Here is a 17,940-nt window from a genome sequence, read left to right as displayed (position 1 = left end):
TCTTCAAGAGACGACAGTAACGGGTTGTACAGGCAAGCACTTCCCAAATGGACGTGGCTGTTTGTACACAAGGTTTTGTTGATTCAGGAGTGTTTAACTATACTCTAAATGTATTGTTCCAGTTCTTACCATTGTGTCCCTGCTGTTGGCTGCAGTACCAGTACACCTCCCAATGATTTTATCAATACATTTCTTATGAATAGCAGCATTGCATTCTTCAAGACATGCACAAGGAAGAAAAAAAAGATTCCTTCAGACAATAAATATATAGAAGAAGGTATTCACATTTCATTAGCACACTATGAAAAACACACTCCTTTCCATCATACTACGTATACCAAAACCTTTCTTTTACATCATGATGACAATTTTTTTTTAAGCCGATTCCCCCCACTGCCTTTCATCAGAAACTCTTATTTCTAAGCTAAATCTGTCTCCATCAGGCAATACCACCAGCATTTGGTAACAGAAGGTTTGAGTTTTACCATTTGATATCTGCCCTACTGTTCAGAGTAATGCACAGAGATCTATGCTAAGACAAAAGTGCTTTTCAATTCAGCTGTAAAACCCCTCAGTACTTGTAATACATTTTAGAAAAGTTTTCACAAAAACTGCTATCATCAACGAGTACAGCTTTTCAACATGCTTATGAGGAGTATAGCTAAGTCTAAACTTGGATACTAAAAACTCAGGTAGGAATCATAATTAAACAGCCTTAGGTTACTGTGCAAAACTGATGTTTAACATCTACTACCTACAGTGATGATGCACTGTGCCGTGCACATTTACAGAAGACTTTTCAGCAGTAACTTATATCTGCAGATTCACATGGAAAGTAGTACAAGAAAAAGGTAAAAATCAACTTACGCCTACATTTGTATCCCTGCTTGTTGAGACCCCTGAAAGACAAATGATAAAGGAAGTCAGAAACGTGCATTTGCTGCAATAAAAGGTGGGTGTTTTTATTTTTACCATGTCAGCCAATCTAACCTTTGTCTATGGGAATATTTGTTCCAATTAATAAACTGGTTTAACTTCTGCTTTTCAGAATTCTCTGTCTTAGGAAAGCAAGGCTGAGAAGACAGGGTGGTGTGTTTTGATAGACCAGCAAGTTCGGAGGGAAACCCAAAGAAGACAAGGTTTCAATCACGTGGGAAATCCTCCTGATCTAACTTACTACAAAAATGGCCTTACTATGAAAGGGATGCAGCTTCCTGTTCATATGGGTCTTTACTCTGCTACCAGCCACTTCATATCTCAAAGTTTGAGCATCTGATGCTTATGGAATTTTCACCAATTATTTCTGTGGTAAAAATGTTCAAGTTCTATTTTTTAATGCAAAAGAGACAAGTATATTTCTTGGATACACCATACGAACTTACATGTCAAGTTTTGTTCCATATATCTGAAGTGAATTTTGCAGTTATTTGGCCCCTGGGGGTAGGGGAAGCTCAGTGTTTCCTTCTTACCATACAAAGTCTTTGCAGACAGAGCAAAACGTAGGTTGTCCAAAGAAGGTAGCAATAAATTCATGATTTTTGATGTAGTGGATTTTGGCTTGTTTGATAGCTCCTCTCCTGTTTATAGTTACTGTCCCCTCCTCTTCCCTCAATGACTGTTTGCAGTCTGTGGGGGAGACGAGAACACACTTTTAATACTTTAACACATCAAAGATCACTATTTGTTTCTGCAAAAGGTTCCATTTGCTTTTCTGTTTCAGACTCATGTTTCTATTTATTTTAACATCTGCATTCTCCAGACGTTCAGTCCAACAAGGGTGGAATCCATGTGTGCTTCGCTCCTAAGATGTCTGTGTCCTTGTCTGCAAGCACTTCCCTCTCTTGCTCGTTCAGAAGCCTTCAGCCAACAAGCTGAGAAGCAGCAGCACAAAAGGAGTACAGCCTTGCTCAAAAAATGACAACCACAGTTGTTGCTTGAAAAAATGAAAGCTCCTATGTTATCTAATTTGTGTATAAGAGGAAAACATTTCATTGTACACAAGAGGATCCTCTTCTTCAGCAGAAGGCTTTTCATGCTGCTGCTCCCTGTGCCCTCCTGAACCAGCACTGCAGCAGAAATGCGGGTGAAGTGCTGCAGGTCCTCCTGATCCACCACCAGACCACACTGCTGTAAGACAGGTTTCTTTCAGTCTCCAGGATCATTAAGCAGTGAGCACAAATGAGATTTTTCAATTAGCCATTTCAATTATGCTCTCTCATAACGTTGATGCTATATCTGTCGACATGTCTCAGTCGCATTCCTCTCCCCTCCTAGCCCCCACGGGGTTACAATATAGTACAATATAATACTAAAGTAACAACAGCACATACTATAGTATATAGTGTAGAATCTAATATCATATTACATACAAATTACATACTGGATTAGCCAAGAAACAAAACAGTAAAATAATTCTCAGGCTCTTGAGTCCAACTGGCTCATATAGGCCCTTCATTGCAGATTATAGTTATTTCCACTCATTTCCAAGGAAGCTTCCAAGTTTCTCTTACAAAAAAAAGTATTCTGTGTCTCAGTCTTTCAGCCTCAACTTAGACTATATAGTCTTACTTATAGATGTTGAAAGTAACAGGAGTTTGTAACAGAGGTAACCCCATGAAGGTGTATCAAGAGAGACTGGGTAACTGCTAATGTAACGCTAGGGCGCATTTCTTGTCAACAGAGAGGAGCTGCTGAGGGACAATCCTGTCCAGCAGGAAAAGATAAAGGCTTGAATCAGCAACGAGGAGCAACTGCTGACTGCATCAGCTCTGGCCAGCAGCTTGCAGGTCCCAGTCTGGAAGAAATATGGCTCACAGGTTGAAAGTGCTGCAAAGTTCATGGTAACAGCAGGAGAATCCCTTTTGCAGGGTGGGAGTTTTTACAATAACAGTAAGGAAAAATTCAGAAAAACATTTCTCCCATCATCAACATAACTGGGTTTTATTTGCTCTGTTACACCGCTGCCTTTTATCAACAGCAGTGGGAGCTTTCCTTTTTATACTGATGGAAACAGATTTGTTTCCTTTGCCATGTCACACTAACCACAGTGCCTGAGCTTATGACAAAGTTACCCAGGAGCTCTGTTTTTCTTGTTGCTACCTGCACTTGGATTTTGTAATTTTATTAGCTGGCTACCACCACTGCTACTCCAACAGGCTGCTGAAACTGGAATCCAATCTATCATTTGATACCATTTCAAGTGTCCTGAACGAATTTATCAATGACGGCCAACAGCAGCCAGGCTGCATCAGCATGTACTGTCTTAGAACAGAAGGGACAATGTCTGCTCAGAGATTAAGGAAAGATTAAGCATATTAGTGAAAAGAAAGATCAAAAAAGGTCCCTGGATTTTGCCACTAGGTATTATATATGTGCTCTTCTGAGAAACTGGCCATCTGGCTCAGAGAGAAATCCATCCTGCCTCACCCGAAAAGAGCTCACAGCAGGCATTACAACACCCAGGCACGATGTACACCACTGAGTTACCTCTTCTCCTCCAGGAACAGAATTCATTTCTGCAGCTCAAACAGGCTACTGAGTTCACCCCACAGAAACTCGCTGCTGCACTTCAGGTTGTCGAGGTCTGCAAACAGAACTCTCTCTCTTTAACCCTGCAGAGCAGATACACAGACCTCACCCACTGCTCCTCAAATGCTCCAGGGAAACCACACACCGAAACGCGCATGCAAAGAAAACACCGTTGTTGAGAGCTGGTAATATTTCATATCGCTGCATGAAACAGATGCCTTCATAGAGATGATTTTATCAGTAATAGCGATAAAGCAGAGAAAGGCGTGTTGCCTTATAGCATGTATTCTCAGGAGATCACCTGCGACAGAGCAGGTTAAGGGACAAAAGCCTCCCTAAAGTCTGTTAAACAAGTGAAACAAGCAAACCGGCTTTTTATTAAGGAACTAACAGGATTCACCAGGTGAACAGGACACAGCCTTTCCTCATGCTGAAATGTTTGTAGCAATTCAGTATTGCTGATACTGTGTGCAGAATTCTCTGACAAAACGTGATCAGGATTTGGGAACTTGTGGTGTTTCCTCCCTGCCTGGGACACTGACATCAACCTTAACAGAAATACATTAGACTGGCATCCATTTTTTGAGAGAGTAATTAATAAAATAATAACTTTGTTTGTACAAAGAAAAAAAAAGAAGGCAAAACAAAACAAAAGGCCACCTTCCTTAAACATACTAAACGTACTTTAACAGTGAAGAATCCAGCAAAACTTCTAAATCTGCATGTGGGAGCACAGAGTCTTCACAACCAGCTGCCTCATTAAATACCTTTGCCAAAACCAACCAGTATATCAAAGTATAGCTAAAAACATTTTTGTATGCTTCCAAAGAAGCTGAGAGGTTTGGACAGCAGCTGTAATTCATGTGCACCTGAAGTTGAGATAGATGGCTCTGAAATGATAGCATAGTTCGTTTCAATTTACTGCGTGTGTGTTTAACAAGTGATCTTTAATGTGTACATTTCCTTTAATGTGTTTGGTCCAGAAGTTTTAAGAAGTTCATCCAACCATGGACTCAACTGGGGAATAAAGGCTTCACCTCAAAGATGCAGAGAGAATTAAGACTTGCAAGGAAGTGAATTTCCCAACAACTGTATGGGTGCAGGGGAAGGAGGATGGGGGGAAGAAGACTCACAAAGAAAAAGCCTTTGCTTCCCCTCCAAGCAAGCCAGGATTTCCACAGATGAAACGCCTGTCCTCAGCTAGCACACGCTCGGAAACAGTCATATACAAAACAGCTGAATCAGCAACTAGAATCCCGGTGACCTCTGCCTGGACCTGGAATTAATCATGTTGGACCCAGCACACACCATTAAATATAATCTATTTCCTCTATTGAGAGCTGTGGTTAATATTTATCCCTGACACACTGTTCATGTATTTCAAGGTCCCTTCTCAAAACCCACAGCTGATCTGAACTCCTCCGTGCTGTATATTCATTAAGGAACCGCTAAGCGCGCCTGTGAATTGACAGTGCAGCTCTCCAGAAGTGCTGTCAATGTACCATTGTATACGCTATTTAATTGTGGTGCCACTCCTGAATATTTCACAGTCCTTACAGCCACTGACATAACATGCAACCCACAGTCTGAAAAACATTTGCTAAAACAACATGGCCTTTTGAACCACAATAAACCTCAAGGCGAGATGTCAAATTATCTCAACTGAATCTCAAAGGTTCAAGGACAAAAGCAAACAACCTCCAGAACAGCCCAACTAGATTTTTTAACAGAAAGAACAGAAAAAATATTTGTCATCTTCAGCGTTCTTTTTTTCATTTTACCTTGCTCATTTCACAGTTCTGTTTGTGAACAGAGGAAAGAAAACAGTGCTACTGTCAGAAACCGAGAACTGGGACTTCACTTCAAACAGGGACAGGCAGAACATTTTCTGAGTTAACTGGCTGCTCAAGTTGAGATTTGCCTGGAACTTGTTTATAATGACAAAACCTACTCATGTTCAATGTCCCCTTCTGCTTTTCTACTGCTTTGCACTTGGCTTTGTTTGAAAGTTAAGTGTGTCTTCAGGTCAAGAAAAACATTAATCTCACAGAGCAATCATTAAAAAAAGGAAAGCTTATTCCTCACAAAGGAGAATTCCCTTGTATGAACTGTCTCAGGAAAGCTGCTCTTTAACCTGCTCCTGGAGAAGACTGCTTTACAGATTTTCTGTACAAAAAATCCCAACAAGCTATTTACAGAAATACAAGTTTCCCAGAAGTAAACACTTCTGTAACATGAACTCACTATGTGAAGTCATTTTGGGTTTCTGCGATCACCACAACGTTTTGTTTACAGGCAGACTATTAATATTGCTATGTATTTTTTTAGATGCCCTCCATTCTCAGTACTTTTAGATTTTACACTACTGACATTGAAGTAACAATACCAATAATTTGCTATTGTATGAGTCAATAATATTTGCTCTTAAAGCTGGCACATAATCTCAAATTGCTTATCACTGCCCCGAGAATTTATACTGCACACTTTAGCATGAGCAGTCAAAAAACAGTGTTACAAACCCTTAGTAGCACCCTTATGAAAAGTTACGTGTACTAAATGTGATAGTGTACATATTTCTACTGTAAGAAAAAACTACAAGTATGTTATGCGGTGCTGTGCTCTGCTCTGCGCAGAGATTGGGACACACCTGGGACACAGACTTCTTGCCTGCTCCTCTGAATGCATGGATGAAGCGCTGCCTAGGCCCCTGAGCCAGCCCCTGCTGCTGCTACGACCGGAGCACCGAGGTGCGCTGCTCTGCTGCCACTGAACAAGGCGTTCATAGGCATTCACTGAACTCGACAGGCTTTTAGAGAAGTGCTAAAACAAAATACCAGAGTTTTAACAAGCCCTGCCTTTCAGTCCAGGCAAAAAAACCCCCACGACTACGCTATAGTCATAGTGCTTCCACCATTTGCAGAGCTGCTGTGCTAACAGTCGGTGCACAGCTGTACAGAGTACTTTTATTTTTAATTTCAATGTGTGTTTTGGTTAACAGTTCTGCACAGCTACCTGATATCTTGTCTGTTGTGGTAAAACAAGGAATAACTGGAAAACAAGTTCTCTTTCTTATTTTGTAAATTACAAAGGCACAGTAAAACCAACCTTTAAAAGTACAGCATCTGAGTCAAAGTTCTTGTGAACATATAAACGATACCAAATTTTCTCTGCTCTACACAAACCACATGTACTGCCAACTTTGTGTTTGTGAAATTACTATAACTGCAAATATTAGATTTTTTTAAAGAAAATCAGGCCAGAAAAATGTTTTTATTAAATTCATGCCTAGTACTTTTATATGCAGATTAAAGCAGATGCTAGGTGCCACTGAATAACTAACACATCTGCGACATTTCCAGCAATAGTATTTTCTCAGTTAAATTATTAAATCATACCAGCTTCCCCATTTACAATTATACGGTCCAGTTCTGACTTTTTAGCCCTCATCATTATTATTTACTCATAATGTGGCAATTCCTTCCTCAACACACCACATCCATACAGAAACTTACTTCAAATCATAATTTAGCCCCATACAATATGCAGATTGATAGCAAATCTGTTATTTACCTGAGACCTCCATGAAAAATAGTAAGAAAAATTCTAACATCTCATGCTTCCCCAACACTCATCTCAACACACACAGAGAAAAACATATTCAAAATATATGCAGCTCTCTGGTTCACATTGTTCTCCCAGAATTCAGACATTTGAGGTATCAAAAGTTCACATGGAAATTACTCACCTTCTGATACACCTAATAGCATTTTACGGAAAGAATTCACTAAGCCTTTCTTCAGGAAGCTGAAGCAAGCAACACAGCAATCCAAATTCAAAACCAAGACACAAACACTGCCACAGCCTCCAAAGCTGCCAGCACCGCACAAGATGCTCAGCAGCACCACGAGCCACCACTGTGATCCTGGGTTTTCTCACTCAATAAGGTCATTAACTACATTTGAATAAGCAAAGATCTTCAAGCATTAAACATATTGCAACTCCCACCTATTAAAACTAAAGCTGCTTTACAAAATTATAACACAGTCTCAATACTACAAGAGAGAGGGAAGGGCAGAAAGAACACAACTTTTGAAATGAAAACAGGCGTCAGCACCTTGTTCTCGTGTTTCACACATCAGGAGAGAAACTTTTAACTTCTAGCACAAATTTATTTCCAAGTCACACAACAGAAGACAAGGAAGTTCTTTGACAGATCTAAGCCAAGGCTCTGCAGTCCCTGTTTTACAGTGACTAGAAACAAAAATCCCCTCTAAGACTGGGAACACGTTTCATACATAGCCCTAAATTAACTGCCCAGGCAAGAAGAATATACAAGTAAGATGTCTTGGTGTAGCCTACCATGGAGCAACTTTTAATACCTGTTTATTCCATGAAAATTGTTCTCTAATAATAAATCTGGCAGCGGAGCAATAACACACTTCCTTCTCAATACCGCTGCCTACCATCAAAGCAGAGAAAAGCAGCTTTATCTAAAGATGGCAGAGTGTTTGCTACTTCCAAAGAAGGGTTTAAAAATAGCAGTTTTAGTTTGCAGAACAAGCCCAAGAAAGAATTAATCACATTTGCAAAGTGTTTGGAGATTGTCAAACAACAGGTATCACCTATAACTCAAACATACTAATGGTAGCAATACCTTCAAATAAACTAGGGAACAAGTGAAATACCAGTTTCAGAGCAAGTCTTTTTTGGTATCTTAGAAATACAGCTACCATACACTTCTGTATGGAAAAGCACATCAGAGAGAAAACAAAATGGTAATTGCACAAGGGAGGAATGTGGACTGTCGCTGAGCTATCAACTATTAACTAAGGGTCTTAGCAACGTGAAGAATGGCAGTTCATACAAACATCCATGTAACGCGCTAACAAACTTCTCAACTCTAACACTAGAAACTGCTAATTTAACTAGAGAAGACATATACAGCAGTGCAATAATGAGCCAAAAATCATTCAATGTTTGCCTGTCTAGCAATATACAGATAGAGGTGTGAGGGAAGTCTATAATTTTAAGGAGGATCAGTATGTTCAAAAGTATTGATGCTCGATGTGAGCACTGCAACTATCAGATTGAGTGACTTTCCTTCACAAAATGTGGATGTATAAGTGTCCTGAAAGATGTGTAAATCTCTTGATGCAAAGTAGAAGGTCTAACAACAGCCTTGACATACTGCTCAACTTTCCAATTAAAGTATGATTGCACAGCTTACTGTTCTTTTTGGTATTTAGGCTTCATCCAATACCATCTGCAATCCCTAATAAAGGCAATGAAAAGAACTGCAATAATGTTGTATTTACTTTTAAATTATTTTGATCAGTTACTAAGTACAATTATTTTAGTGCTTGGAGCACATAAGTATTTTACCTCCCTACTAACAGCTAACAGGAAATAATGGAAGGTTTTCACTTATGTCATCTCTACTGTTCCTCATGTCTGTGTGGAGAGGAGGAAATATGCTTCAGCCTCATCAAATAAGTAACTGAGAATACTGAAGTTGGGTTTGTACAGTTTAGGTTCAGAAACCTTTACGTTTTCTGGACAACTGGATTTCTATATGTCTCATTAAATAGATAGATTCTCATAATCCCACTGCCCCATGAAACTGCTTTGCACAGGAAAGCCATGACCAAGACCAAGATGAAGGTTTTCTAATATAAAGGCTCACGACAGTCAGAATACAAACCAGAATATTACTGGGGGATAAGCAGAGAACTGTTGATCTTCAGAGAAACACTCTAATTTACAGGCTCTTTGGTCACACTTTTTTTTTTAAATTTTGCTTTAAAGAGTTAACTTTTCATAAAGGAGACCAAAATAACGAGTATATGAGCTGGTTTTTTGCCATTGCAAAGATAAAATATGAGCTCTGAAATGTCACCTACCACATAGCCCATTCTATCTTTAGCAGCTTTTCTAGGAACTGCTACACAAACCGCACATAAGGTAAAGAAATGTATAGTACCTTCATGATTAACTTGTTATGTGAGAGCAGAACTATGTTCCATGTCTGTATCTGGCCAAAACAAAACCCCAAAACACCAATGCTTGAAAACTTACTGCTCACTCTTTCAGTTATTAATTACAAGCACATAGTATTTAACTGTCTAAGACCAACAGGCTAATATGGCAGATCAGTTCAATTCCCAATAAATAATGGCTTCGTGACTTCTCACATGGGAAAGTTTTAACTACCAGCTAAGCAAGTTTGAGGTTTACATCATTTCCTCTAGGAAAGAATTCCACAGATACACAAATCCCTACCAAAATGTTTGTTTTTATTACTGTACGTAAATCTTTCCCTCTCCTAATTAACTATCTTCTCTTACCTCCTAGCTTCTTCTTCAAATAGTGTGTGTAGATTTCTGACACAGAGGTGCTTCACTTTTTAAAGTGACATGGCAGAACATTGATTATATTTGCATTTTAACCATTAAGCATTCACTTATTTAAATGGTTAGTGAATATGATATCTAAATCACACAAAACTCACAGCCAGTTCCCCAATCCACAAAAAAGTTCTTCAAATAAGCTAGAACAAGAGACTTAACTTCTTTGAACCTAAAAATGAACTGATATTTTGTCTATCACATCAAAACATGAGGACAGATATATTAAAGACCCAAAAGTGGCTAAATGCAATAGCAATACAGGGCAGAAAGGCCATTAGAAATTAAAAAATGCAGCCATGACTCCATATAACAAAAAACCCCTATAAAACAAATTAATAAAACCAGAAAATTCTACTCAGTAAACCAGATGATGTTTTTTGTGACCTACATCCTGTGTTCTACAAAAGGAATGGTAAGAAAAAAGTTTTATTTTTACATAACTGACTGAAAACAAACAGTTGATTTTACCTGTATCTTCCAAAAAATACTGCACAGCCATCAGCACCTTCCCCTGAGGTTGTAGGTCAAGCTATGGAAAGAAAGATACCAACAGTGAAGTATGTGGTTGACTGAAACTCTCAGAAATTTAAATAGTTCTTTCTAGGGAATCAAAGTATAATATTCAATGACTATTGGATCACAACACTCCTCCATCTCACTGCTGCAGCTGAACCAGGGGCTTTTATTCTCTTGCTTTTACTGGTACGTTGCGTTGCTTTGATGTCTACTCAGAAGTTCAGCACAAAGTTCACATTGGTTTTGCACGTTACTTTCCCAGTTCTGCAAAGAAGTTTGTTGGCTGCTGTTTTTGCTATTATTAAACTTGATCTGCACAGGAACCCGGTTTTAAAAGGTCTATACAATCTTTCATATGGTTATTTAGAGTACAAACCATAAAATATTGTTGCTTATAACAAAAATACAGTGGTATCATCAAAATTTATTTTACTCCCCCCACTATTACATGTGGTTCCTGTGGCAAATTCTACAGACCAAATGCCTTTTAAGCCAATAGCTGAGGTTAGTTCCTGTGCTCAGAAAGCAGCCGCTAATTCTTACACTGCTGTCTCCTTAAAAGGGAAGAAGCTATTAGGCATAGAAGAGTCTGATTCAGTCTTCACTTCAACACACAGCAAAGTATCCCTGGGTCAACAGTAAATTCAACTCGGGAGGAAGAAAAAAAGAAAAAAAGGAAAGAAAACCACAATTCTGCAGTCTGCTTGGTTAGATAGATAAATTTGCACATACTCGGAGTAAAATCCTGCCATTTACAGCAAAAAATGGACCTGAGAGCCTTGGGGAACACCGCCTGTGACTGGTCACCAACTGGGTTTAGCTCCATTCACCACAACTCTCTGTGCTCCCATCCAGCCAGTTTTTGACCCAGCAAAGTCTGTCCCCGTCCAAGCCATGCCCAGCAGCTTCTCCAGGAGGATGCTGTGGGAGACGGTGTCAAAGGCCTTACTAAAGTCCAGGTAGACAACGTCCACAGCCTTCCCCTCGTCCACCAAGCAGGTCACCTCGTCATAAAAGGAGATCAGATCAGTCAAGCAGGACCTGCCCTTCCTGAACCCATGCTGACTGGGCCTGGTCGCTTGGTTGTCCTGCATGTGCCGTGTGATGCACTCAGGATGATTTGTTCCATCACCTTCCCTGGCACCGAGGTCAGACTGACAGCTCTGGAGTTCCCTGGGTCTTCCTGTAGATGGTTGCCACGTTTGCAAGCCTCCAGTCAACTGGGACCTCCCCAGTCAGCCAGGACTGCTGGTAAATGATGGAAAGTGGCTTGGTGAGCACTTCTGCCAGCTCCCTCAGGACCCTGGGGTGGATCCCATCTGGCCCCATAGACTTGTGTATATCTAAGTGGTGTAGCAGGATCTCCTCATGGATTATAGGGGCTTCACTGTGCTTCCCATCCGTTTTCCCACTCAGGGGGCTGGGTACCCAGAGCACTACAGTGGCACCAGTCTCTGAGCCAGGCGTTGATCTGTTGGCTTTTTCTGTTTACTGCCTCAGATCTCCCTGCAACTGGTGGGATAGAGCAGAACACTACTCGTGCTCCCGAACTGTTAACCAGCCATCCCAAGCCCTTGAAATCACTCTTTATTGTTCTCAAACTACTTGCTGTAATCTCATCACTGCCTACCTGAAAGGCCATCAACGGGTAGCAGTCAGAGGGTTTAACTAGGGTAGGGAGTTGTCTTTTAATGTCCCTGACCCTGGCTCCTGGGAGGCAGCAGACTTCCCTGAGGAGTGGGTCTTGTCTGCACATGGGACCTTCCACTTCCTTCAGAAGCGAGTCCCCTATGACAAGGACCCGTCTGTCTCTCTTACTTGAAGCCGTTTTTATGCGTGGCTTCCTCTGATTGAGCCTTGGCGGTGCCTCCGAGCTAGGTGAGTTGCCTTCTCGCTCCTTGTTCGGTTCCCCTTGTAGAACATCATACCTGTTTTGCAAGGGCACCTAGGAAGGTGGAGCAGTTACTGGGGGGAGGGCACGCCTGCCCCGCCTGTAGCACTGGGAAGAAACACGTTTCCATTCCCTATCCTCTAAGTCCATCCGTTTGCTTTCCCCTCTCTCTAGATGTACAAAACAAAAAATACTTTGTATTTTAAATTTTATATTTATTTGAGGTTTACAGTATGAAATTAATATGTAGTTTTATGTAGTTTGACAACTAGTAATAACAACTGGCATTTACACTAAATGTGTATATCTAATTTTAAAACAATGTGAAACCCTAACTTTACTTCCCCTGTTGTATTTTTCACTTTGACTCAGAATTGTACTCAGCAAACTACATCCTGCAAGATGCCATACCCCATGACTTCACATATGAAAAACTGTTTGGGACACAGGGGCAAGAAAAAGTATCAAGATGACAAAGACGGGGATTAAAGGATTCTCATTATAGTACTATGAAGCCTACTGAAATTTATTGTAAACATAAATTTTAAAAAAAATTGAAATTCTAAGAAGAATTGCCTTGGAATAAGCTTTACCTTTCTTTTTCTCTAGATACATTGCAATGATAAAATCCATTTTAAATATCTGCTATTTGTTATAAAAACTGCCAAGCTTTATAAAGTAGATGCTCAAAGTGATATATGCCATTATTTCAAACACTAATGCCATGGGTAATATTTTCAATTTCTTGAACTTTGATTGTGCATTATCTGCTTTAAAAATGCTGCTAAAATAACTGTCTTACAAGCCCCACCAGACATGCTAAAGGGATCGAACGCTCATAGTTTAAAAAGCCTAAGGCATCCGTTCAGCTTGACTGAAATTTAAGGAGGCCAGCAAGTTTAAGAAACAATCTTTATCCTTACCCAGAATTCTGCTTTGCCATTGCCTTTCTTGCACCGCTCTGCCAGGACCGACACACCTACAGTCACTTCAGATAACGGCTCTTCTGCTGCTTTCATGAGAACAATCTGAATCACCCTTCCTTCATAAATGTGGGCGTCAAAAGTGGATTTCCATTCTGGATACATGGTAGGTTTCTTCTGAACTAGAGTTTTTCCTCTCTCTGAAAGCCACAAAAAAAGGACAGTCTGTAAGATCAAATAATGTAGACCTAGTACTTAAACTCCATAAAAGAAAACAAAAGAGAGAATTCTTGAACTGAAACAAAAAAAGTCAACTTACAACTTCTTGTACTGTGGTTGGTACACCAAGTTTAAATAGTTCAAACATTCATGACTGTGAAGGCAGCGCGCACCCTGACCAACACAGCACACAAGGGCAGTGAAGGTGTTAATGTGCAGCCAGAGAGACCAGGAGGGACAAATCCCACTCTGGAATTCAGAAGCTGGCTTAGTCAGTCACAGCTCGAGAAGGGTTATTTGCACGGCTGCTTTCTGGTATCAGTCTCCATGAGGTGCTGTCTGATCATAGTGAATACCTGCTGCTGTAAGATAAACTGAGATACATCTTACACTGACCGAGTTTAAATTGAAACCCGTGGCTGAGAGATTAAAAGCTCGACATTTCATTAATCTACTTCCGAGTTATCCCAACATTTCACTTCTATTCATAAGTCACTCTCCTTGGCATTGTACTCACTCTCTGCCATGATTGCTGCTTTTTAAAGGATATGACAAGGCCTTATCTATCCTCTCTAGCACACGCAAACCTTGTGTAGTTAAAGAGTAAGGAAAAGGCTGAAAGGACCCTCAAAAAGGTCCTTTTTTTTGTCTCTGCAGACTTCTTCCTTAGGAGTTTTATGGTGCTTCACTATTCTTCTTAGATGAATTTTTTTTTCCTTATGCACAGCTTCAGTCTCTCTTGCTACCATTTAAGCTAATTTCTTCCTGTCCTTACCTCAGGAGCAGAAAATAGCTGGTTATTGCACAATCTATAATGAGCTTTAGCGTATTTCTAAATCTGGGTCTTAGTAGTCCCACCAATGTTTCCAAAATGATACTGCCTCAACGAGCACCCGCATCCAGCTCTTCACTGTGACTCTGGCACATGGTGCCAGTTTTCCTCTGTGATTTGCTACCGAGCCAATTATTCCCCACCTGCGCTTAAGTAATTAATATAATTTTGTACATTCTGCACAATTTCTGCTATTTATCAAGATCATTTGCTGCAATAAAAGTGCTTTCTAAGTACCTTTTCAGCTCTGAATGATCCATTTTTCCCCTAAGCATGTGGTCCTAAAATTTGGAATAGAATTTCCATTCACTTTGACAAAGGAAGAATTAGGTACTGATTGTTTAAAAATCTTCCTGGAATCTCAAGGCAAAGTTCGTGTTTATCATTAATAACTTGCTCAACGCACTCCACTCAATTGTGCTGAGCTATCCAAACGAGAGTAGCAAATAGCGTCCTTGTACTTCTTTATTGGGGAATGCCTGCCAACAACAGCATTAGGAATTACAGCTTTGACAAGCAGACCTCAGCCTGCCAAAGGGCATTCTGAAACGCTCACAAGCAGCCACCTGAGGTTCTCCTCCATCTCAAAGAAAACTTGAGCATACCTCCTCTACTCAATCAAAAGCTTTTACCTTTAATCTGCGGAGCTCTGCAGAAGAAAAAAATGCTTAGCAGTGCAAACCTACTTCCAGAGCCCTCTCTGCTTGATACTGTTAACTATGGAAGAATTTCAAAATATTATGGTGGGAATGTACAGGGAAAGCTCAAACATAACACAATTTAGGGATTATTAGGACGAACAATAAAAGTGAGGGAGAATTACAAGCAAGCTGTCTGCACAGAAAGGCTTTTACACTAGCCTACTTTTTGGATTGCTAAAGCCAGACTCCTTCACCAAAAAGGCACGCTTTAGGAGGCATCCTTGGGAATATGAGAAATTGCACTTATTTGCAGAACCCTTGACAATAATTCAGAAGCACCAGCAGTTTATAGAAGAGTTGGTAACACTCTTTGCGGGATTCTTAGAGGGGGAGAGAACTATCTCAGTCTCTTCACAGGACTCTTCCTATTCCCATGTCCCAAGTAATATCTGCTTTGATCAGTTACTATAAACATTTTTATCCTATGTAAAACTGAAAGAAGTAATGTGAATTACTGCTACAACTTCCACCCTGGCCATGCTGGTTTTGTAATTAAAATCGTACTAATTGAGATTTGTCGTGGAACACACCGCCTGCCTGCAAATGAATGTGCAAGTGTCAGCAAAGAGCAGCCTTTCAGAAGAACACCATTCTCACCACTCCTGTATTCAGGCCTCCTTTGTTTCTCTGCTAACGCTACTGGCTTCAAAACATTTTACATGTTTACAGATTGGCTTAATGCCTAAACATTAGGCAAATGATTTTCTTCTTCCTATACAATAAGCTTTTCCTTAGTCATGTTTTAGCATGCAAATGCAGCAAAAGTTGTTCCACATTTTGTCTTGATAATGGGAGCATCAGTTTCTTTTCCTGATTACCCCTATCAGCTCCAAGGTTCACCCTCTGCCACCATTTCTTAGTACTTCAAAGACACATGCAAGCAAAGAGGAGAAATGCTGGGACAATTCTAGGTTACAAAAGGAGACGGCTGGGGGAAAAAAACCCAAAAAACCACAACAAAAAAGTGGAAATATTTAGACCACTTCCACCTCTCCACACATTCTGGCAGCTGCAACACTTCCAAGACGGTGCCTTCAGAGGTTCTCCCTACGGACCAGAAAACTGCTTCTTTGGAGCTCAACGCATTTGCCTTATGACAACATTTTCTGGAAGACGCCTTGTGTTTAAACTCTAAATGCAGCTTTTACCTCAGCGATACGGGGAATGCCTGATCATGTTGTGAGAAAGAAGAAAATTCACCCTTTCCTGCCTCCTTTGATGTTCTGGGAAGCCCTAGAGCCATAATGCAGGATTGGATGGCTGTGGTCTAACCCAGTATGGCAATTCCCTCTCATCCTGTTTGGCTACAGTGATGTATTCTAGCTAAATGTCACAAAATATTATAAACCTTTGGGCCAGTGTCTGTAAAGAAGCAATCTTTGAAGTCTGAGGCCCTGCTGAATAGAGACGTCCTAACAAGACCTTGGGTACAAGTCTTTCCAAGCAAATAATTCTGCCAAAATGTCTCAGTTACTACAACAAAAACCAAACTACAGTTCTCATAAGTACCTATCCTCCAAGTCAATAAAGGTCATTTACTACTCTGTGCTTGAGGATGGCTTTCTCCAACCCGCTGCAGTTCAGATCCCTCTTCATGGCACTCTCTCCCCTGCAGAGCTCTTGGAAGTGCAGCCTGTCGCTTGCAGAACTGGAGAGAACAATGTCTTATTTTGTATTTTCAAACCTTTGTCATGCAAAATTCACAACTCCCCTTAACCCATGCAAGTGACATTTCAGCTGCTTCACCACATACTTAGTGATTATTTGTGTGTTGATAGTGAAGTAAGAAACCAGAAATCTTGGACTTCACCCTACCAAGTGCTGAGCACTGTGGCTGCAGGACAAGAAAGCACAAATAAATCTCATTTTAAGGTGGGGATTTAGACAAAACTAGTTGTTATTTCTCCCATTCTGAAAGAAAAGCTCACGTTGAAGTGCTTGGCGTAACGGAAACGGCAGGACTCATTACCATTCACAGACTGAGAGGGATTGCAGTATTTCTCAAAGACTTACCTATATTCAGAAAAGCATCATCATTTGTAACCTCACCTGTAGTCAACGCTTCCTTCATCTTGATAGCACAGAAAGGCTGTAGTTGTTCCTCTTGATTCTCCATAGGTCCCAGCTCAAATGAGTTGAAAGATATCCGTAAGAAGGGGGCCATTGCTCACTGAGATACACAACCTAAGTGGAAAGAAGTAAATAAACATCACGGAATAACATGCCTGGTCTGAGACTGATAAGAAAGCGATACACATTTCTCAGCAGCCATCGTGGCTGATAGAACCCATTCTCTCAAGTTTGCAAGTCTTGAATGTGGCTTTGAGACCATGAGCCTGGTACAACCATGTAGAATACATTTTGAATAATCCCACCATCTTCCTCATTTCTGATGGCCAAATCACGTGAAGGCCACATTTTCAGCTCTCCTTTTTAGTTTTGAACATGGTTATTTGTTGTAGTTTCATCGTACTTGGCTTCAGTGCAACCTCAATGCTCGCTCAGAAGTGCTACACACGAGCGTTCAGCAGTCAGTAGAAAACACCAATATCCCAGGATTTCTTATGATGTCCAAGGTTGCTGTGAAAGGCAGAAGATACCTTTTTGCCTTTCCATTTAAAAACAACTTTAAAGAAATCCAAACCCAAACTCAACAGTTTACTTTCATAAAACAAACTACCTGTTCTTGCCAACTTCCTCTACACTTAGACATTATGGTTTTGTACACAAAAGTAGAGATTTTAAGTGGCGTCCTGCAAAATCTCACTATACATGATAGACTATACTGTGACACAGGGAGGTTAAGTGAGAAGAGAGGGTCTGGATTTGTTCCTTGGATACATTTTCCAGTCCTTGTCTGTGCTAAGATACTGCAGTGAGGTAGCTGACAAGCATCAGCTGTACTGCTGTAAACAAAAACATA

At 40.4% G+C, this 17,940-nt stretch overlaps 1 protein-coding gene across 2 annotated transcripts in view; it reads right to left on the bottom strand.

Annotated features, from left to right (window-relative positions):
- Positions 1-17,182, bottom strand: part of PRKCD (protein kinase C, delta) — a 29,375-nt gene extending 12,193 nt beyond the window's left edge. For both annotated transcript variants that reach the window (XM_010180066.1, XM_010180067.1), the window contains exons 1-6: positions 17,067-17,182; positions 13,266-13,465; positions 10,404-10,464; positions 1,470-1,626; positions 868-899; positions 130-215 (exon numbers count right to left, since the gene is read on the bottom strand). In XM_010180066.1, the coding sequence (XP_010178368.1) occupies positions 130-215; positions 868-899; positions 1,470-1,626; positions 10,404-10,464; positions 13,266-13,465; positions 17,067-17,181 (651 nt within the window). In that variant the 5' untranslated portion in view covers position 17,182. The remainder of the gene's footprint in view (positions 1-129; positions 216-867; positions 900-1,469; positions 1,627-10,403; positions 10,465-13,265; positions 13,466-17,066) is intronic.
- Positions 17,183-17,940: the final 758 nt, after the last annotated feature.

Source organism: Mesitornis unicolor, unplaced genomic scaffold (assembly GCF_000695765.1).
Source record: "Mesitornis unicolor isolate BGI_N332 unplaced genomic scaffold, ASM69576v1 scaffold21722, whole genome shotgun sequence".
NCBI classification, from domain to species: domain Eukaryota; kingdom Metazoa; phylum Chordata; class Aves; order Mesitornithiformes; family Mesitornithidae; genus Mesitornis; species Mesitornis unicolor.
Note: the sequence above shows the minus strand (reverse complement) of the source record. Positions and strands in the feature narration are given on the sequence as shown.